Below are 23,045 nucleotides of genomic sequence, written 5' to 3'. Positions count from 1 at the left end.
CTTACTGGACACCAGTGAAAACAATGCAGCAGTGGGGTGATACAAGTAAACCTAGTGACCACATGAAAGGTGACCGTCCTAGAGAGAAAGGATCAAATCGTCCAGAAACCTGCATGACGGGTTTGCAGTGACTAAGTTGTCATCAACAACACCAGGTCTTCATACACACACAGACAGAGAATAAGGAGTTCTCCATAGAGACGTGATGACCGTTCTACATGTTATTATATACGGGCCATTAGAAAACCCTGATATCTTGTAAAGAGGACACATTGTAGACTGTATTGCCCAAACGCCACCACTGCCATTAATCTATAGAACAATGAACAACTCTTAAACACTTGATTAGTTCATGATTAATAGATCATAAAGCAGAAGTTTATAGATGTTTCATTTTGAAAGGTTTTTTGGCTAAAGAACACCTAAACTTTAACGTTTACAAATATGCTACTAACATATGAATTTGTATTGTAGTATGTACATAACTGATGAATAACTGCTGAATTCCTGAGCTATTCCTCATTTGTTAATCATGAAGTAAGAGCTTATAGGTGTCTTATAAAGTGCTGTTAATATATGAATTAATGGTTTAAAGCTCTAAATACATCATTAGTTCATGGTTAGTTCATTATGAATTAAAAGCACATAAATGTTTTATAAATGAACGTTACTATAAAGTGCTACCGAGTTATTATTACTTCCCTAATGAAAAAGGACTACATCCATTTCCTCTTAAACTGTGGACCTATACACTTATGTGGCCCAGGTTTATTTATTCAATATGCTTGTTACTCATTAATAAAATAATTAGCAAGTTATAAGTCAAAAAATATTAGCAAGTTATATGAGCAAGGAATGGATTGGAAGCTGGGTCCCACCCATAGATCCTGGCCATTTAAGAGGCTGTTTATTGCTTTTTACTGTTTCTAAAAAGTTTCCTCAGTCAAGCCAACAAAATATGCTACACCAGCATATTTACAATAATATGCTACTCAGTTAAATTCAATATTTCTCACTCAAAATACTCAAAATTTCATTTTGTTAGAAGGCTCCTGAATTGTATGAATTGTACATTTAGTAGCAGACAGTAATCATTAGTAATACTTCATGTCCACAGGATGTTTGAAAACATTGAAAAAGAGACTCCACCTGCTTGGTTATTACAGTATTACGCAAAAGTATTACTCAAAAAGTTTGACGGATAAGCTTAATGAATTTTATTAAATATTTTTATAAATGATTTATTCAGACAATGAAGTTTCAATAACATTTGTCATGATTGGCCCCTCCCTGGCCTGTCCATGTGTTCTTGTTTTGTTTTGGTCTATTCCATGTGTTCTTTGTTTTGGTTTCCTAGTCCGGCCCCTTGTTTTGTGACTGCAGCCCTGATTATCACCACCTCTTTTCTGCCTGTCCCTCGTTATCTCTGTGTTTTATAAGCCCCGTGTTTGCCCTTTGTTTTTGCTGGTCTTTGTACTGTTTGTATGTTTGATCGTGCCGATTGTTTATCGTTTGATTGTTGTTTCTCATGTCTGCCCCCCGATCAATCCGTGTTGGCTCTATGACCCTGCTCCATTTAGACTATGACCCTGGATTTGCCCTTAAAATATTGTAAATAATTTTGTAAATAAAAGTCACTTATCTCCACATATGCATCTGCTTCCTCACTCCCCAGCAATACAGAAAGACCAGCCACCAATGGATGCAGTGGATAAGCAACACACTGGTCTGTGGCTGTTCCATTGTGTTTCCACGCAACCTGAGTTATCCACGTCCCAACGCCACCAAGCAGGTGAGAGCAAATTCCCTGACACTGAGGGAACACGAGCATCTCATCAGTCCCGTAGGAAGGCAAAGGACCATCCTGTCTTCGGTTTGGACAACGAGAGCTCAGGTAAGAACCTTGGGTCTGCATTGCTGCAGGGAGGAGAGATCTGCAGTGCAAGACGTGGTTAGAAGGAAGGAACCAGCAGAAAACCCTTACTGTGGTACTTGGCTCATTCTCAAGTGCCACTGCGAGCTGCCTATAACTCGAGTGAGCCTTGGGAACGGCCGAGCGGGTTGTTTCTTCCTGTTCCTACAGGTTGGAGCTATCCAAGCCCAAGTTCCTGACCCCGTGGCCGCACCCCGCGGCAAGCCTGATCCCGTGGCCGGACCCCACGGCAAGCTTAATCCTGTGGCCATAAGTCGCTGCACCTTCGGACCTGCCGCCTGCCCCATGGATGTTGTTGCAGGCTCTCCTGCCTCCGTGGACATTGCAGTTCCTTTGTTCCTACCCGTCCTGCCCTTTCCTTTATCTGCTGATCCCCGTGGGCATCCTGTTCCTTCCGTGTCCTCTGTTTTTTCTGTTCCTTTGTTTTTGCCCTCATCTGTTCCTGGTGTGGTCTTGTTCCTGTCTGTTGTGTCTGTGCCCGTTCCTGTTGTGGTTTCCGTTTTGGTCTCTCCTTTCGTTTCTGCCCCGGGTTCTGTCTGTGTGTTGGTTTCTGGTCCAGTTCCTGTCTTGATTCCTGTTTCCCTCTCATTTGCATGGTCTGTGGTCTGTTCTTGTTTTTGTCATCCTGTTGTTCTTCCGTTCGTCTCTCGTTCCGCGTCGTTTTGTGTTGTGCCTCGTCGATCTTCCTCTGTTTTTCGTCCTTGTTCTGTTTCCTCTTCTATTTCTGTGCCTTCAGCTCTTGTTGTCCCGTGTTCTGTTCCTGTTCCAGGTTCTGTTCCATGTTCTCTGCCCGTTTCTGCTTCTGTGCCCATTTCTGTGCCCATGGTTCCTGTTCCGCATTCTCCTCCTGCTTCTATTCCTGTGTCTGTTCTGCCTATCCCTGTCTAGTTTGGTTCTGTCCCTGTTTTCGGTCCTTTGGGTCTGTGTTTGGCTTTGTTCTGTTGTGTTTTGTTTGGTGTGCCTCAGAGTGTGTGCCTTTTGGGGGGGTGGTACTGTCACAATTGGCCCCTCCTGGTCCTGTCCATGTGTTCGTGTTGTGTTTTGGTCTAGTCCTTGTGTTCTTTGCTGTGGTTTCTTAGTCCGGCCCCTTGTTTTTTGACTCTGCCCCTGATTCTCGCCACCTGTTTTCCGCCTGTCCCTCGTTATCCCTATGTTTTATAAACCCCGTGTTTGCCCTTTGTTTTCGCTGGTCTTTGTACTGTTTGTATGTTTGATCGTGCTGATTGTTTTTTGTTTGATTGTTGTTTGTCTGTCATGTCATATTTTTTTTTCAATATTTTGTATCAGTGGGCTTTATTTTGTATAATTTAGAATGCACCAATGAGCTAGAATGCATTTATAGGAAAAGACTAAATAAATGGACAAAACAAATCAAGCATATGAAATTTAATATGCAGACAAGCCATGCTTTTTAAAGAACCTTCTCTACCCCTTAAGGCATAGCAAAGATTTGCTGATCTTGACGCAATATCCATTGAATGAATCTTCTTATTTTCCAAAGACTTTACACAAACAACTGCTATGCTGCAAAAATGAGAGGGCACCTCAATTCAAATTGATATAGTAACTGATTACATTGCTTAGCTTGAGTTGAGTCTACTCAAGGAAACAAGAGTCCACCCAACTCAAACTTCTTAGTTCAGTCAAAAGTTTTCTTATTGTTTTTTTAGCTCTGCATCTCAGTTAGGCAAGTAAAATAAACATATTTTAACTTACCTTCCCCACTAGCTAGGGCTTTTTCCATCACACAATCCTGACAATTTTCCTCTTCAGTTCAAACTTATGGATGGCTATGGCATCTCTGAGGCTGAGACTCGTAACCCCTGCTGGAGTGATGACTTAGTCCACTGCATCACTCAGGAACGCATAAAGCAACTCAGATTTTGTGTCTTCAAATGTTCAATACATTGGAGACCTTTTATTTCATTTTTAAATCACAGTATAGTGTCATGTGGTACAACTGTCTAATAATTCATTTCAACATTAGGAGATTGTGAGTTTGAATCCAAGCAATGCCATAGCAGTCCATATCTGGAAGCCCAAGAGGAAAATATGCTATATGAGACTGTGTGATAGAAGGACTGCGAGATAATGGGGAAACTGATCAAGCTTCTAGAAACATTAGTAAAAGAATGGGTCACTCTCAGGAGCTCAGTGAATTCCAGCATGGTACCATGATAGGATGCCACCTGTGCAACAAGTCCAGTCACGAAATTTCCTCCCTACTTTCCGTTCCTCCCTACTAAATATTCCACAGTCAACTGTCAGTCTGAACTTTATGTGAACTTTATGAGAACAGTTAAAAACAATTTCATGCTCCCAACTTTGTGGGAACAGTTTGGGGATGGCCCCTTCCTGCCCCAACATGACTGTGCACCAGTGCACAAAGTAAGGTCCATAAAAACATGGCCTGACCTCCGCCTCCCCAAAAGAGTTGAAGCTGTTGTAGCTGCAAAGGGTGAGCCATATCATATTAAACCCTATGGATTAAGAACGGGATGTCACTCAAGTTCACATGCGTATGAAGGCAGACGAGCGAATACTTTTGGCAATATAGTGTATGAATGTGAAATAAGCATCAAAACTAAATAATAAAAAAAAAATTATAATTTATTACAATTGAACCTAGTAAGAAGGCTACAAAACAAAGATACTTTTACCAAGTATTAGAGTACTCTAGGGTAAAAGTAAGTCAGAAACAAAAGCAGCCTACAATTCTACTGATGATTTGAATGCTTAATTTATGTCTCTCTATTCATGACAAAGGAGTGTTATCAAGAAACTTACAGACTCAAATTTCTTTACAGTGGTGTTGATAGGAATAAGAGGTTGTGCAAACATCGCTATTTATTTGCAGTTCAAGTGACCAGTGATTTTTTTGTTTTTTATGCGTGCTCATAATGGTACAATAAAAATAAAATAAATGGTAAAGAAAAGTAGACATCTTTTAAAAATCCCTGTAATTCTCCTTCAATCTACAGGTGCCTTGCTCTACTTTAGATTCATAGACATCCTCCACATAGTCATTGGCAAAGTTGACAATGTCCCTCAGTGCCATGAGGATGACAACATCCACATTTGTATCTCCAGTGATCTCCGCATGATAATTCTTCACAGGGTAGATGTTGTTCAAGGGGATGCCAAGTTTATGACTGCTCTCCTCCACCTGAAGAAATAAAGTAAACATGGGTCAAGAGAAAGCGGCATATGAATTTAGATTTCAACTCTCTAATGTACATTATATAAGTTTATTATTATTTAACATAATTCATTGAAATATAGGTGAAGTAAACGCAGGACCCAGATGTTTTGATGCAGTCTTCTGGAGATTATGACTGTATATAGTGGTCTCAGACCTGTTTTATTTTTTATTGTGCATATGTGAACATGTCAAATAGTCGGCGCAGACTGCTATAAGCAAACCTCCCAATCTGCTTTATGCTTAAAGAACATCATGACATGTCACACATACACAGCAGCTAGCTTGTATTCCTTGTATGCCCCTTTCATCTTACTGTACTGATATATTACAGCAATAATTCATTAGAAGCTTTAGGAAAATCACATAGGAGAGATCATTCAGAGCTTAAGAGCTTATTAACACACTTGTTAGGTGGTAAGATCCACAGGCAGTAAGTGAGAAAGGCGTCTGAATGTCTGGGTATGATCTGAATTTTGCAGAAAGACACGAACTACCTCTTCCAAATTTCTGAACACTACAGCATTGACCTCAGCAGAATGGAAGAAACTGTCTGCCACAGCCTCCACACCAAAGAATCAATAATCCATACCTGCATTTTCAGCCAGATCAGCCGAGACCCTCAGATCTCTGGCTGTCTGCTGCCTGTCAGCAGCAACTGTTGTACAATCGATATGCAGTATGTGATGTCGATCAAACAATACGAATATTAAGATACCGTTACATCATTGATTGACAGCCCCTTTAATATCATATTATATAAGGAAATAAAGAAAAAAGGAAAAAAAAATATAAAGAAGCATGCCAATGACAAAAAAATAAATAAATGCATTAGTATTAGTGAGGAGGGGAAATGACTAAACAGACTAAAGTAAATGCTGTCGGAACAAAACCTCGTATCTCCAAAACGGTAACTTTACAGGAGAAGGAGAAAACCTACTTTACTTTTAATGTAAGTCAATGGAACCAGAATCTTTTGCAAGTCGTTTTTAGCCTGTTGCTATTGCTGTTTGTCCATTCATCATAAAATTGACATACAATGTAAAGGGCAAGAGGTACTTTCAAATTATATGAAAAACTGAAAAATGTCAAAAATTGAGATATAAGGTTTTGTTCCGACAGCAGCGATATATTAATATATTCTATATTTATTTTTACATTTAAGATCATTGTCCTATGCAATTCTAATTCATATATTAATTTAGAGTAATTTATTTTTAATTGCATTTATTTTTCATTTCAGCAGATCTGGCCCTCCATATGCAGAAGAAGACGAGTGTTAAAGGGCTTGCTTTACTGTTGCAAATTCGATTTTGGCTATAAAAAAGCATTTGTAGGTGTTTCCATCTCAAAGTGTGAAATACTGGGAGAGGATTATCATAATGAAGCACCTCCTCTAACATATTGAGGCTAATATTAAATTACACCTGAGAAAGGCTTTTGTGCTCATTGCCTCAAAAGCCTGGTGTATTTTGTGAAAATAATTATGTACATCTTCAAAGAGTGAAACTATTTTTTCCACATACTCACTGAATCAAAGTCTGAATTATTTGGCATACATACAAACACACACACACACACACACACACACACACACATTTTTGTTTCATAGTGAGATTACACACAGGAGTTACCTTCTGTTTGATTTTTCTGCTGTAGTAAAGTTTTTTCAAGTCTTTGTTGACAATCTCACATGCTTTATCCACTTTTGTCAACACAATGACATGTGGTATCTCTAAAAAATCAAGATACAAGAGATAAATTAAGTCAAGTAATATACATAACAGTTCTCAATCTTCAAATCTCAAATCTTCATACAGAAAAAAAGAATTTTTAATTTCATATAAATCCAGGATCAAAGTTGCTAAACAACCAACTCACTCATTTCAACAGCTTTTTGTCGAATTGTCCTCATTTTCTCTATCACACTCTCATGCAGTCTTGTGATGGCATCAGCAGAAAGAATGCTCACCAGACAGTGGACTTCATCACATATCTTTGGGCACTTCTTGTACTTTAAGTCAGTGTCAGTTATAGTCCCCCGGGGATTAAACTAAAACAGAAAAACATATATGTGCAGATGTTTCCTCAGTGTGTTGTCATTTGAGACCCAAAGGCACAAGAGCCTTGTCGGTCTTGCAGTTAACTGTACAACCTGAGCAAGACTGTGTACTTACTGTGTAGCCATCTAGAATATGTCCTGATAAAACTTTGGAGATGTCCTCAATTTGTATGCCTCCATTCTCCGCTTCAAGTCCCATGATGTCACTGAAAACAAAAGGATAGTGTCCACCTCCATGCTTCTTCATCTTGTGGGTTTTGATCTAGAAATAAATTCAAACTGTATTTAAATTTAGTGGAATTGTAGTCCAAGGACATTTATTATGTATTATTCCATTAAAATGTGTGGAGGTGGAAGAAAGGTCTCAGCCATTCTTTGATGCACTACATGCAGCTCTAGAGGTTACACCTAAAATCATAAAGGCATCACTTCCCAAAAGACCTGAGAGCACTCACAGGGATTTTACACAATCAAACTGTTTCCAAATACACTCAGGACAGAGCTCTAAAAGAACAATGAAAATAATCATAGTTGAGCTCATGAATAAGAGCTTTTGCAGCGTTTAAGCTAGAAGCAAAAATGACCTTATCTCAGTTTTGAAGGATTCTTAGCTGATAGATTAGCTGAGAAAGATTAACTAAGATTAATTAAGAAATAGATTTATTTGGCCCAAATAGCCCGAGTAAAGGCTTGAAATTTAAAAGAAAGAACTTTCATGATAAAGTTGTGCTTGTGTTCATTTGCAGGGAAGCTCTTAATAGATAACCTGATACACAGGTCACCTCCACCAGCACACAATATCAATAAAATGTTCGTAATGAATGTCTAAGGTTGTCTAACACTGTCTCTCTTAGTAAATCTACCCCATATGTCTGAAACTGATTTAGTGAATTACATGTCTGAATTTTCGTTAATAAATAATAAATAATTACAACGATCCAAAACTGGTACAGATGAAACAGCCTTATGGGACTGATACTGTAGGTCAATGAATTTAACAAATTAGATTGATTACAAAATGTTGTAAAAGCCTGATTACTTACAGAAAGAGTGAAGCTTTGTCCAACGTCTGCTGAGTTTTCCAGAGCACTAATGACATTACGGCCTAAAAGGGCCCTCTGAACTGAGTTTATGAAGCATGACTTCCCGGCCCCAGCTGGTCCATGCAGTAGTATCCTAAGGGGCTCTACCTTTGTCTTTAAATCTCTCACTTCTTTCAATATCTCCTCTTTTTCCCTGAAAAAGACAGGATTAAAGTTGACAGAGCACATATACAAAGATAAGTCCATGTTCTCTCTCAAATGAAGTATTAAACATAATTTTATCGCAGGCGTCATTTAATCGAGTAGGGCTAATATGGTCTTACCTCCAGTTTACTGGCCTCCAGTGAGTATTTAGTTCTGAGTGATAACATTAATAGAACAGTGTTAGCAGAAGAGTTTGGAATGTTAGTCATCAGAGCTTGCATGATAAACGCCTGAAGCAGTGTTTGCTCAATCCTAGCAGTTATACACTCAACGGCCACTTTATTAGGTACCTTGCTAGTAAAAGGCTGGACCCCCTTTTGCCTTCAGAACTGTCTTAATTCTTCGTGGCATACTTTGAACAAGGTGTTGGAAATGTTCCTCAGAGATTCTGGTTGGTTATTTGAGTTCCTGCTGTCTTTCTATCATATGGAACCAGTCTGCCCATTCTCCTCTGACCTCTCACATCAACAAGGCATTTTCGTCCACACAACTGACCGCTCACTGGATATTTCCTCTTTTTCGGACCGTTCTCTGTAAACCCTAGAGATGGTTGTGCGTGAAAATCCCAGTAGATCAGCAGTTTCTGAAATACTCAGTCCAGCCCGTCTGACACCAACAACCACGCCACGTTCAAAGTCACTTAAATCCCCTTTCTGCCCCATTCTGATGCTCGGTCTGCACATCAGCAAGTCGTCTTGACCACCTCTACATGCCTAAATGCACTGAGTTGCAGCCATGTGATTGGCTGATTAGCTATTTGTGTTAACAAGCAACTGAACCCAACTGTACCTAATAAAGTGGCCAGTTAGTGTATAGTCTACTTCAAGTTCATTACGTTGAAATTATTATTGGTTGCGTAAATGTAAATAATTATGTTAATGATGTTATTTCCCAGTTTGTTTTGGTGAGACTCACCTGGCAAAGGAGCAGGAGCAGAAGGAGGTGGCTTTGGTTCTGAGTGTTTTCCTCCCATCTTTCTCTCTGTAAAATAGATGCTAATGATTAGGAAACCTGGGTCCACACTCTTTGCGAGTGGAAGAGTGAGTAGTGACAGGGAAAGCAGAGTTAGTTGGCGTCCTGCTCTTTTTCAGTTTAGAAGCTGATACTGACCGCTTGACCACAAGCGGTCCGTTTTGTCAAGGCATCTTGTGACGGTTTTTCCACCTGTATGTGGCTGTCAAAGTATTAAGGTGTGCTGCAGTATGGCGTCTTCGTTGGAATATTTTGTATCTTAAAATGCACCACACATTCTCTTTTGGGGACAGGTCAGGACTGCAATGAGGCCAGTTCAGCACCTGCACCCTCTGTCTCTGCAGCAGTGCCTTTGTAAGGTGTGCAGAATGTGGTTGTGCATTGTCTTGTTGAAATATGTATGAGCATCCGGCAATGTACTTTCAGCATTAAAAGGTGTCATCCCAGAGGTCTAGGTTATTTTTGCCAAGGGCACTGACACAACCCCATACTGTGACACACCCTGGCTTTGGACTTGTTGCTAGTGACAGTCTGGATGCTCTTTTTTGTTTTTGGAATGGAGCACTGCATCCATTTCTTAAAAAGACAAAATCCCTTGAAATACTAACTTGACCAAAATACATGTTTCTGCTGTGCAACTGACCATCCCAGATGCTTTGTACTGTAACGTGATAGAATGACGCAGATGCAGATAGAAAGTGAATGAGAGTCTTTACTAGTGCAAACAGAATCTACAATCGTAGTCAGATTCTGGGAGAGTGGGTCCAAAGAGAGTTCAGAGCCAAAAGGAGTCGTGACATGTACATATAGTACATCCCCAGTATATACACTTTGAGCAGCACTGCAAAATTGCCTCTTCTTTGTTTAGAAAACAAACTAATTTAGCATTATTAAAATGTGATGCTCTGCTGTGTTTACTCGGTTTCCCCCAATCATCTTAGTGTTCAGATCAGCTGTTAGAGAGAGTGCTCAGTGAGATTCTTGCTCTACCACAAGAATAATGTTTGTGCTAAAAACCCAGCTAACAAAATTGTATCAGCCCACATGCAGCCTGAATTGCACATGCCCAGGGATGGGGAGCAGCTAAGTTATGCACTACTTTTTGTACCTAACTACAAATGATAGTAGCTGCAGCCACTACAGTTTTATGAAATGTAGCTAGTAGCTGTAGCGTCTACAATTTCTTTGTGTGGCTATAACGAAACTTTTTGCTACAATTTCGCTACAGGCTTCAGACAATCCACACAAAATGAACCACAGAGCGCGGCCGTTCACTGGGCTGGAGGTAACTGTGCAACTCTGAGCCGCAGGCAGCTTGAGCAAACAGTCACATGCCCTTACTAGTAGGCTTAGGGGTTGCAACCAAAATATTAAGAAGAGCCGTTTTGTCCTTTCAACCAAAATGAAACCACCTTGGGAGGCACGACATTGTATGTCCATTTTATCATCTTGGCTGTAAATATGTCTCAGTATGTGCTGATGTTCTAGTTCAGACTAAAAATTAAATAAATGACAATACAGACTTGCTCAGCTTGCTCTTGCTTTTTATAAGCCTGAAGTTACTTCTCACACTTGTTGCAGATTAAACGTATGAGGGAACCAACTCAGTGCTTATAAATGCAAATAACTCCATCCATCTACAAATCATCGATGCTCATCTTAAATCTCTCTCTTTGCCTTATCGTTGTCTGCATCGCTTTGTGTCTGAGCGTTAGTCTTCAGCATTAAAGGGTGAATTAGCAGTTCTACATAAACTCCAGCTTTTAAGACCATTTATTGTGAAAACTGAGTTTAGACTGTGTGTTATAATGATTTTACAGTATTATGTATATAGCCGGGGTTACTGATGAGAATTTTAGTGTTGTTGTTGTTTAACAAAGGACTCTGACTATAATGTCTGTATAGACTTGTTGAAATGTTGAAAATTCTCTGGGCCAAAACGTATCTGACAGGGACTGATGCAAAGCATAAACATGTGCTGTGACCTGGTAAGTCCACCTCCTCATTATAACCAGCGACTGTCATGGTATGGGGGTGTAGTATTAGTGCCAGTGGCATGGTTAGCTTCCACATCTGTGAAGTCATCATTAATGCTGAGAGGTTTATACACATTTCAGAGAAACATAGTGCAGGTTCTCCAGACTGTTGAGCAGCTGAAGTGTTATATCAAGCCATGCATATATATATATATATATATATATATATATATATATATATATATATATATATATATATATATATGCTCATAGCGCTGTTACTGGAAGAAAACCATGTATCTCCAACATGGTTACTTTACAGGAGAAGGTCATTTTAGTCCAGTCATCATGATATTTACACCCAATGTAAAGGACAACAAGTCAATTCAAATTATGTCAAAACTGAAACACATCAAAAATGGAGATACAAGGTTTTCTTCAGATGGCAGCCCATGACATAAAGTTTGCATTAAATATCTTGTGTCTGTTCTGTTTTTAAGACATTAATAGTTCCAACTGACTACTTCATGATTCAGATTTGAGACTGCACATGGGAAAATGATATGCCCTGTTAATGAGGACATGAAACAACAACAAATTTATCAGTAAAGTAAAATTTTATATTAGCACCATGTACCATCGTATGAAACTTGTTTAACGTTGCAAGAAATTAAAACAGTAAAATTCCATTCTGTACATTTTTATTCCATCAGTGCTCTGAAATTTCCTTACCTCAGTAGACAGGAATATTAGCTGTTTCCAGAAGCCTCAGTAATAATGATGAAGATGCTACAGCTCTGCTGCAGTTCGTCTCTGGTGAGCAGCTTTTATGCTATCCAAAGTGAAAGTAAGAGTAAAAGTGAACAGTAAGGTGGAGTGAAACAGCCACGATGGACGCCAGAAAAAATAGTTCCTGTTGACTGATAAAATTCTGGGATTAATTCTGAGGTGTATAAGGTTATTTTATCTGCTCGCATTCAAAATGCAAACATATTAAAACCCCCTGAATAGTGCTGCACAGGGCAGATGGACAATGACTTGAAGCATTCGGAAAAAATACCCCGAGTTTTAAGGAATATATGTTGAGTGTTTTAAAATGGCCACAATGGTCTCCTGACCTCAATTTCACCTACAGAAGACAAAACTGATGGTAAAGCATGACAGGAACAAGTAGGAACTGAAGATAGCTGTAGTAAAGGAGAGACAGCTCACCAGGGAAGAAACCCTATTAATTATAAATTAAATTTATGATTGTTAGTGTGTCCAACTACTTTTGAGCCCCTAAATATGGGTAGCTGTAATTCCTACACTGTTCACCCAATTTGGATGTAAATTCCCCTAAATTCAAGCTAAAAGTCTGCACTTTGGCATAGTAATTACACACTGTCAACTCCAATATGCTGTGGTAGACAGCTAAAATTACAATACCATAGACAAATGATTTCGAGCTGTTAAAAGAAAAGGCAATGTAACGCAGGAGTAAACATGCTCCTAACTTTTCCAGAGCATGTTGTAGTTTAGGGGACTGTAAAATAAATTATTCAGATTTTACATAATAAAATGAGTACCAGGGAGTTTAGATACATGGTAAGTATATCTAATGAACTGCCAGTGTATTTGCCTCCTCCTCCACTGTCTGTCTTATTAAGTATTACTTGGTGGAGGGTGGAGGACATGCTTGTTGACTTGTAAAATGCTTCTGCTGTCTACTCAAAGAGCCACTCTGTCCTGAGAACTGCATATCCTGTATAACTGTATAACTGACTTGAAAGCGAAAGAAACTTAGCAGGAGGATGTGGGCAAGTTGCACATTAAAAATAACCGACCTAACAGAAAGTATGGTATGTAGTCACACATGTGGGCCTATGTTGATGAAACTAATCTTCTATTTTATCATGGGGACATCTTGTAACTCAGCAGGTATCTGGACTGCCCTGCAGATTTTTCCTGCCATTTGCAAATACCATGCAAAAAACATGCTAGACAAAGTTCATTTTATGTGTTTGTTTGTTTATTTGTTTGTTTACAGTGGTGCAGTTTTTCTCTTATACATGTTGGACATGGAGCTACCAGGACAACATTTCATTTTGTGCATGATGTGCATTAATTAATATACTAGCATTAGTTTAGAACAGACTATCACAATAAAGGTAATAAGTTTCTACTTCATAATTAACAAATCATACACTGACTAGGAATTTAATCAGTATTAGTTGAGAGTCTAACATGTTAATATGTGTCTACTTTTTCTATTAGAATGTGGCTTGGCGTTGTCTTGCTGAAATAAGCAGAACGTCCCTGAAAAAGACGTTGCTTGGATGGCAGCAGATGTTGCTCCAAAACCTGTATGTACCTTTCAGCATTAATGGGGCCTTCACAGATGTGCAAGTTACCCATGCCATGGGCACACACCCCCAGACCATCAGAGATGCTGGCTTTTGAACTTTGCGCTGATAACAATCCGGACAGTCGTTTTCCTAGTCCTTTTGATTTCCAAAAACAGTGTGAAATGTGGACACGTCAGACCACAGGACACTTTTCCACTTTGCGTCAGTCCATCTCAGATGAGCTCGGGCCCAGAGAAGCCGGTGGCGTTTCTGGGTGGTGTTGATATCTGGTTTTCGCTTTGCATGGCAGAGTTTTAACTTGCACTTGTAGATGGAGCGACGAACTGTGTTCACTGACAGTGGTTTTCTGAAGTGTTCCTGAGCCCATGTGGGAATACCCGTTACAGAATGATGTCAGTTTTTAATGCAGTGCCGCCTGAGGGATCGAAGGTCACGGGTATTCAATGTTGGTTTTCTGCCTTGCTGCTTACTTGCAGAGATTTCTCCAGATTCTCTGAATCTTTTGATGATATTATGGACTGTAGATGATGAAATCCCTAAATTCCTTGCAGTTGCACGTTGAGAAATGTTGTTCTTAAACTGTTGGACTATTTGCTCACGCAGTTGTTCACAATGTGGTGAACCTCGCCCCATCCTTGCTTGTGAACGACTGAGCCTTTCAGGGATGCTCCCTTTATACCCAATCATGATGCTCACCTTTCCAATTAACCTGTTCACCTGCGGAATGTTCCAAACAGGAACAGTCTTTTATTGCCCCTGTCCCAACTTCTTTGGGACATGCTGCAGGCATCAAATTCAAAATGAGTGAATATTTGCAAAAACAATAAAGTTTATCCATTTGAACATTAAATATCTTGTCTTTGTAGTGTATTCAATTGAATATAGGTTGAAAAGGATTTGCAAATCAAATCAGTCAGAAGGAGCTACTTTGTGTCTTTGTGGATCTAGAGAAGGCATATGATAGGATGCCAAGAGAGGAACTGTGGTACTGTATGAGGAAGTCAGGTGTAGCTGAAAAGTATGTTAGGGTGGTGCAGGACATGTATGAGGATAGTGAGACAGTGGTGAGGTGTGCAGTTGGAGTGACAAATGGTTTCAAGGTGAAGGTAGGGTTACATCAGGGATCAGCTTTGAGCCCCTTCTTGTTTGTAATGGTGATGGACAGGTTGACAGATGAGGTCAGGCAGGAGGCTCCATGGACCATGATCTTTGCAGATGACATTGTAATCTGTGGTGAGAGTAGAGAGCAGGTGGAAGAGAATCTGGAGAGGTGGAGGTTTGCACTGGAGAGGAGAGGAATGAAGGTCAGTAGAGATAAGACCGAATACATGTGTGTGAATGAGAGGGAGGCAGGTGGAAAGGTGAAGATGCAAGGAGTAGAGGTCGTAGAGGTGGATGACTTCAAATATCTTGGGTCAACCATCCAGAGCAATGGACAGTGTAGAAAAGAGGTGAAGAAGAGGGTGCAGGCAGGATGGAGTGGGTGGAGACGGATGTCAGGCCTGATGTGTGACAGAAGGATAGCAGCAAAATTGAAAGGGAAGGTTTACAAGACAGCAGTGCGGCCTGCTATGATGTATGGTTTGGAGACTGTGGCTCTGTCCAAAAGACAGGAGGCTGAGCTGGAGGTGGCGGAGATGAAGATGCTGAGATTTTCGTTGGGAGTGACAAGGCTGGACAAGATTAGAAATGAGCAGATCAGAGGGACAGTGAAGGTGGAGCAGTTTGGAGATAAAGCCAGAGAGGCCAGGTTGAGATGGTTTGGACATGTGTTGAGGAGGAATAGTGGAGATATTGGGCAAAGAATGTTGGAGATGGAGCTGCCGGGTAGAAGGAGAAGAGGTGGACCTCAGAGAAGGTTTATGGATGTAGTGAAGGTGGACATGGAGATGGTTGGTATAAAAGTAGAGGAGGCAGTGGATAGGGCAAGATGGAGGCAGATGATCCACTGTGGCGACCCCTAAAGGGAGCAGCCGAAAGAAGAAGTATTCTGTTTTTATTTATGTTTTACACAACGTCCCAACTTCATTGGAATTGGGGTTGTATCTATAGACATCCATAAGTCATTTACAAACTTTTTTTACACTAGAATTGGAGGCATCACTCCATAAACAATATCAATAAACTCCCCAATCCTCCTTACTTTGATATGACATCACTTTAGATTAGGGGCTGCAAAGATAACTTTCATTTGTAAACAAAGTGAAAATAATCTAATTTTAAGTCATTTAAGTCATGATTTGAATATCAGACTGCTAGATAGTGAAGTGTGATTCATCACCACAGAGAACGTTTGTATTGCTCCAGAGTCCAGTGATGTGCTTTACACCCCTCCAGCCGACACCTGGCATTGCACATAGTGATCTTAGACCCAGTCCCATTTCACCCCTTGTCCCTACCACTTGGACCATAGCCATCTGCTTTCCGCATTCACATCTAGGGGTAGGGTGTCCTGATTCGTGTTGAGACAGAGAGGTAGAACAAAATGTTGGGTCTACATGGTCCTCCAATCAGAGGTTGTTCAGAGACACTCCAAACAGAGTGCTATGAGAAAAAAGAAAAAACGGCAAAATGGAGCACAAGAGACCAAAGAAACACACATGTAAACACAAATGTAAATATTTTGTCCATTAAAAATATTATACTACCCACTGTTTTGCCTTAGTTTTATGTGGTTTCAATGTATTATGCTCATTTTCTTCACAACAAGCATAGAAAATTGTTAATGACATGCTAATGTCTCAGTAGCTAGCTAGCTTTCCCGCTCCACCTTTAAAAGTCGAGCTGCTCTGACGCCTGAAGCTCCAGAATGTAACTGCTGCACAATTTAATGTGGAACAGGAATATCTGGTGAATAGCTAATTTCAGCTTTGTATCACTGAAGAATTAGAGGTGGGCGATAATAAATAATTGCCCCCCTCTCTAAAAGCAATTGATGCCCTACGTGTAACTAAAGCCCAACAGTGAGGAGCTGAACTTTACGCTCCACTGCTGTCACTGCAGACGGGCAGAGTTGCCTACAGAGTAGCGCTAGTAGTTGTTAATGAAGCAATGTTTTTGTTTTGTTTTGATTTTTTTTATTAATTTTTAATTTTAATAAATTTTTTAATTGAATTTGAGGGTCTCAATTTGAAGGGCAAGATTTCAACCACAACCCCTTGTAACTTAAGGGATTAGGATGACACTCGAAAACAAGGGGTAGGGGTAAAAAGAAGAAATGGGATTGGGCGTAGTCTTGTGTGCAGCTGTTTGGCCATGGAAACCCATTTCTCGAAGCTCCTGATGCGCTATTTTTGTGCAGAGCGATGCGACAGAGAATAGCTCATTTTTATGCACTACTTGCTTCCACATTACTCTGTGAGTTTGCATACTCTGCCGATTTGTGGTTGAGCTGTTGTTGCTCTTGACACGTACAGTTAGCAGAGCAGACATCTCATAAACTGACTTGTGGCGAAGGTACCAGTGACAGTAGGACGGTAAAGTCGCACATCCTTCCAGTACAGCCCATTCTTAGAATTAGAATGTGTGTCTGTCAGTGGAGTAATTGTCATATAACATTCTGAACACTGCCCTGTGGTAACTGTTACCAAATATTGATATATATACGATTTATTACTATGACTTTTTCCATGCATGCAGTAGTAAGCCTTAAAAAGGAAAGACAGAAAAAAGGAATAAAGGAATAAAGCAAAGGAATAAAAAAGACTATCAAACACCCACATTGGGGCTGTACCATTCGAAGAGGTACTGCAATACAGGTCCAATGCACTGAGCTGTGAACAGCTGTGAAAATTTGATGGTATTGGATACATATATATGTATATATGCACCTGCCACTTTATTAGGTACACATAGCTAGTAAAAGGTTGGACCCCCTTTTGCCTTCAGAACTGCCTTAATTATTCGTGGCACACTTTCAACAAGGTGTTGGAAACGTTCCTCAGAGATTTTGGTTGGTTATTTGAGTTCCTGCTGCCTTTCTATCATCTGGAACCAGTCTGCCTGTTCTCCTCTGACCTCTCACATCAACAAGGCATTTTCGTCCACACAACTGACCGCTCACTGGATATTTCCTCTTTTTCGGACTGTTCTCTGTAAAACCCTAGAGATGGTTGTGTGTGAAAATCCCAGTAGATCAGCAGTTTCTGAAATACTCAGACCAGCCCGTCTGGCACCAACAACCACGCCACGTTCAAAGCCCCTTAAATCCCCTTTCTTCCCCGTTCTGATGCTCGGTCTGCACTTCAGCAAGTTGTCTTGACCACCTCTACATGCCTAAGTGATTGGCTGAGTAGCTATTTGTGTTAACAAGCAACTGAACAGGTGTACCTAATAAAGTTGCCGGTGAGTGTAAGTACTATATATATATATATGCCACTAAATTATGAATAAGTATTGTTATACATACCTAGATGTTTTCTCAAGTTACATACAAAGTCTGTACTAGAAAATCACTTATAAATGCAACATATGTATTATAAATGCTACATATTAACATAAAATTTTATACATATCTGCTAGTTTTACCACATTTACTCATACATGGCAAGTATGTACCAGAAAATTACATGTAAATACTAAATATTTATCTATTCAAAACTGGGTACTTACCATACATAAAATGAAGTGCCACTTCTATCTCACAGATGCCCATTAAGGTGTCAGCACCCCAAACCCTAAGTCCTACAATAGAGGGGTTCATTGAATGTGGAGAAGAGGGTGTATAAGTGTCTGTGTGTGTGTCAAAGGAGACACGGTAGCAGGGCAGAATGCCAGCTGGACGGTCTACATACACTCCTATTCTCTTAAAGCTGGAGAGAGGAGCACAGAAGTCAGTTCTGATATTACTGTGCCAAACATTACATCTGTCATTAGAGCAGACAACACTCCAGGACTTTTTGTTCAGTCCAAACACACAGTCATAACCATCTCCTTTCCTACTAATTGTTTTATACGTAACGACTATTTCAGCCTCTCTTCCACACCACTCAGCTTCCCAGTAACAACGTCCAGCCACAATCTCTCTACACAGCACTTGCTCATAGAAATCAAATCTTTCTGGATGGTTAAGGTTTGATTGCTGGTCTCTCACATGCACAACCTTTCTGTTCCCCTCACACAGAGAGAGACTTGTGTGTGCTGTGTTTGGGTCCAGTGTGAGCTCATAGGAATCTGCACACACAAAGAGAAATTAGATGAGAAAACATCAACATACAAAGAGTTTGATGCACAAGAAGAGAGATTAGAAGATAAAACAAAACACAGGACATTATAAAATGTTGGAAAAACAACACACAAGATGAGAGAAAATGAAAAAGAAGAGAAGTTAAAGGAAAAACAACACAAAATGTGAGTGTGTGATCGTCATACTGGAGACAGTAAACTTACATTTCTTTACTCCTGGTGTGATTCTGAACCTCCTTGCACCCTAAGGAAGAAAGAACGAAGTGTACACACTCATCACCTCAAAACCCATTTCACTTTTCACAATGTTTCATCTCAAATTTGATCCTGAAACAGTATTTGGGGTCTGAACCTGAATTATTGTCTAACCATATCTAAAACAGTGTGGCTACAACATGTCAATCAAGCCTTGCTGCTTTGGCAGTTTTTCCAATGCATTTAAACTCATTCATGAATTATCTGACTATGACCAAATTAAACAGTTATGTGTGATTATAATCTGAGATGGCAGAAATCCAAATTTGGATTTAATTTTCCTCTGGGAGCAGCTGCTCCAGAATGAGTGCTGTGTCGGTGTATATTGCCAAAAGTATTCAGTCACGAATCCAAATCATTGAATTCAGGTGTTCCAGTCACTTCCATGGCCACAGGTGTATAAAGCCGAGCCCCTAGGCCTGCAGACTGCTTCTACAGACATTAGTGAAAGAATGGGTCGCTCTCAGGAGCTCAGAGAATTCCAGCGTGGTACCGTGATCGGACGCCACCTGTTCAACAAGTCCAGTCGTGAAATTTCTTCACCACTAAATATTCCACAGTCAACTGTCAGTGGGATTATAACAAAGTGGAAGCGATTGGGAATGAGTGTGTTAGAATCTATCCACAGAAAACTAGACATTCTTGGAATACTCCATCAAGAGGTCAAAGATCTTCAAACCAGTTTGGATTTCATTTACGAAAACAAGGATCTTAAAAAGTACTTACCTCACAAATCAAGATCATAAAAAGGGAGAACAAAGAAGCGAAAGAAACCATACTGGATATACAAACAAGAAGCATGAGAGATAATCTCATTTTCTCCGGAATTCCAGAAAGCGACAAAGACAATCTAGAAACTTTGATCCAAAACTTCATACAAACTGAAGCATTTTAAACAAAAAGAACTTGTTAAAAACAAACAACGAGTGTTAAAAGGAACACCATTCAGTTTTAATGACCAGTTTCCTCGGGAGATATGCGCATGCCGCAAGATATTATACCCCATAATGAAGGAACACAGAATGTCTGGAAACCGGGTCTCTATGGTTGTTGACAAACTGTACATATGGACAGTCTTTAGACAAACACACTTTAACATGCCCATCCTTACTACTTCTTTTTTGTTATATGTTGTCTGTATGCCCGTCCTAAATAAGTTAATTTTTTATACATCTGATGTTCTTTCAAGCATGAGCATGCTCATCATGCAGTACAGTCCAATAATATATATGACTGCACCACTTCCATGGCACATTCCTTAAAGATAGCATCATGGAATATAAGAGGAATTAAAACCAAAAGAACCAACCAAAAGAACAAAAATTCTAAATCACCTGAATAAGTTGAATTCCGACATTAATTTTTTTCAAGAAACATACTTTCCTGAGGCAGAGTCTCGGAAACTGACAGCAAAATGGATTAGCCGGTCCTTTCATTCCACATATAATTCCATTTTAATCAGGACAAAAATACACTTTGTTAACAGCTCAACTTTGATAGATGCAGATGGCCGTCACATTATTATTAATGGACAGTCTAACCTTTGCTAATATTTATGGTCCTAATATAGATTCTCCAGCATTCTTCCATTTACTTTTCTCAGAGATATCTAAATTTCCTAATTCTTGGTGGGGATTTTAATATAGTCTTCAATGCATCTGTGAATCGCTCATCATCAGCACAAACTAGTACAATCAGTCACTCAACTTCTTTGCTCAAGCAATACATGGTAGATTTTGGACTGGTGGATATTTGGAGATCACAGAACCCTAACAGCAAAGAACATACATATTACTCCCCACACCATAAATCATACTCTCGCATGGACTATTTCCTAACTAATAATTCCATTTCACACAGAATAACTGACTGACATTAACAGTATCATCTCAGATCATGCTCCTATTAACATTTCTTTTCTCATAGAACATAAAGCTTTACCCAGCGCAGTCTATTAAGTATCTTGGCATTCACATCTCTCCAAACCTCAAACATCTTTATAAACTCAACTATGTTCCACTACTACTAAAGATGGAGCAAACTTCCCTTATCTCTATTAGGACGAATCTCTGCAATCAAAATGAACATGCTCCCCGAAGTCAATCATCTATTCTCCATGATCCCTATCACACCCCCTACTGGCTGGTTCTCCTCTCTTGACAAAGCAGTTACACAATTTTACTGGAAACATAAAAATGCTAGAATTAAATTATCTACACTCCAAAAACCTAAACATCTGGGGGGTCTTGGTGCCCCAAATTTTTATTACTATTTCTTATCATATCAGCTGCTCCATATCTGACATTGGACAAGTAACACCAACCAACCACGGGTAGATATTGAAAAAAGCTTAGTCAAAAACTTGGACATTAAAAGTATACCATTCATCAATAAAACTATCAAATCAACATGTCGCTACAAATACGATACAATAAATACTACCCTAACTGCTTGGTGGAAAGCTAATGCAATACTCAATTACAGTTTCTCCCCTTCTGAAAGTACCCCATTATAGAATATGTTTCTAATTAACAATAAACCTTTCTCATTCTCTTCTTGGAGTCAGAGAGGAGTAACTAGCCTTGGACAGTTATACACCAATGTTTTGCTCATGACCTACAACTTGCCAGATCACAGTCATTTTCAGTACAGACAGATAAAAGATGTTCTAAATAAAACAATCAAATCTTGCAGGTCTCCAAATCATGCCTCAGCTCTCAATTCCAAACTTCTCAGTCTGAATCCATATAAAGTAACATCACAAATATACGCACTGTTGATAATGAAAGTTTCCCTCCCAATTCTGAAATGGTCAGCAGACATAGAAAAGCCTTATGATATCCACTGGCTGGTTGTGTGTAATAATACGTCCTCTGTGACAGACAAATACAATCTGCAGTTAATACAATGCAAAATCCTTCAGAGAATTCATATCACAACTGACAAACTGCATTTGATGGGATTCAACCACAGTAACAAATGCCCTCACTGTCCAGATCTAACAGATAATTATTGTCATGTATTCGGGAATTACCCTCATATCCAAGATTTCTGGTCAAAGATCATGGGCAAATTATCTCAGACCCCGGGACTTGGGGTCCCGGTCTATCCCATCATAGCACTACTTAATGATATCTCCTCACTTGCGTTACCCACACATGGTAAAACTTTTGCATTAATATCTCTCACTGTTCTTACTTAATTGGAAAAATAGATCCCAAATCTCCACAAACCACTGGCTAAACCTCCTTACAGATCACTGTAATCTAGAACAAAAGACTGCAAGATGAAAAAATAACACAAAAGCATGCAAAGAAACCTGGTCATACTTTACCCATTATATTGAGAATTAACAACAGCTGTCCTCTCTTCCACATCCTTATTAAAGGAACACCAAAATACGTCTCATTTATTACAAATAAATAAATAGATATTTCATTTACTCCTATACTTCACTCCGGGTGTTTGTGACAAGTGTTGCTTCGAGGTCACATTAATAATGCACTACCCAAGACCCAAGCACTAGGGGGCAGTGTGGTCTAGAGTATTTGCATTTCACTATATAAGTAGAGTTCTGGTGGAAAAAAGAACGTTCCAATTGGTCTAACAGTTTCCTGCAAAGTGGATTATTACATAGCATTATTTATTATGAAGCTTTGTATTTTTCTTTATAAGAAGCCACTGCCCAAGTAATGCTAATTTATAACAGCAGCATTATGGGATTTACATTGTGTTAGTGTCAAACTAGCATTGGAGAACATTAAGGCCCTGTTTAAACTTTGTATTAGCTTGTGATATTAATATGTAACCTGGCATTTCCATGGGTTCCAAATATGGTACTGCTTTAATGGTTTAGCTTTGCAAAACAT

The 23,045-nt window shown here is 39.5% G+C and overlaps 1 protein-coding gene across 1 annotated transcript; it reads right to left on the bottom strand.

Moving 5' to 3' along the window:
• Positions 1 to 4,525: 4,525 nt before the first annotated feature.
• LOC108437107 (interferon-induced protein 44-like) lies at positions 4,526 to 12,221 on the bottom strand. Its single transcript, XM_017713974.2, has 8 exons — positions 12,122 to 12,221; positions 9,357 to 9,422; positions 8,561 to 8,594; positions 8,238 to 8,430; positions 7,310 to 7,456; positions 7,014 to 7,185; positions 6,767 to 6,867; positions 4,526 to 5,099 (listed from the first exon to the last, which is right to left on the bottom strand). Exons 2-8 carry the CDS (start codon positions 9,412 to 9,414, stop codon positions 4,881 to 4,883), a joined length of 924 nt encoding a protein of 307 aa, XP_017569463.1. The 5' UTR covers positions 9,415 to 9,422; positions 12,122 to 12,221; the 3' UTR covers positions 4,526 to 4,880.
• Positions 12,222 to 23,045: the final 10,824 nt, after the last annotated feature.

Source organism: Pygocentrus nattereri, chromosome 12, assembly GCF_015220715.1.
Source record: "Pygocentrus nattereri isolate fPygNat1 chromosome 12, fPygNat1.pri, whole genome shotgun sequence".
Lineage (NCBI taxonomy): Eukaryota > Metazoa > Chordata > Actinopteri > Characiformes > Serrasalmidae > Pygocentrus > Pygocentrus nattereri.
The sequence above is the reverse complement of the archived record's forward strand: the minus strand, read 5'-3'. Positions and strand labels throughout refer to the sequence as shown.

Bases quoted from the DNA above. Each gene is read 5' to 3' on its own strand.
- LOC108437107 (XM_017713974.2), bottom strand. From the start codon at position 9,414: ATGGGAGGAAAACACTCAGAACCAAAGCCACCTCCTTCTGCTCCTGCT. The intron at 7,457-8,237 runs GTAAGTAATCAG...ATTTATTTCTAG, and splicing joins GACAAAGCTTCACTCTTTCT to ATCAAAACCCACAAGATGAA. The intron at 6,868-7,013 runs GTGAGTTGGTTG...TTGATTTTTTAG, and splicing joins ACAAAAAGCTGTTGAAATGA to AGATACCACATGTCATTGTG.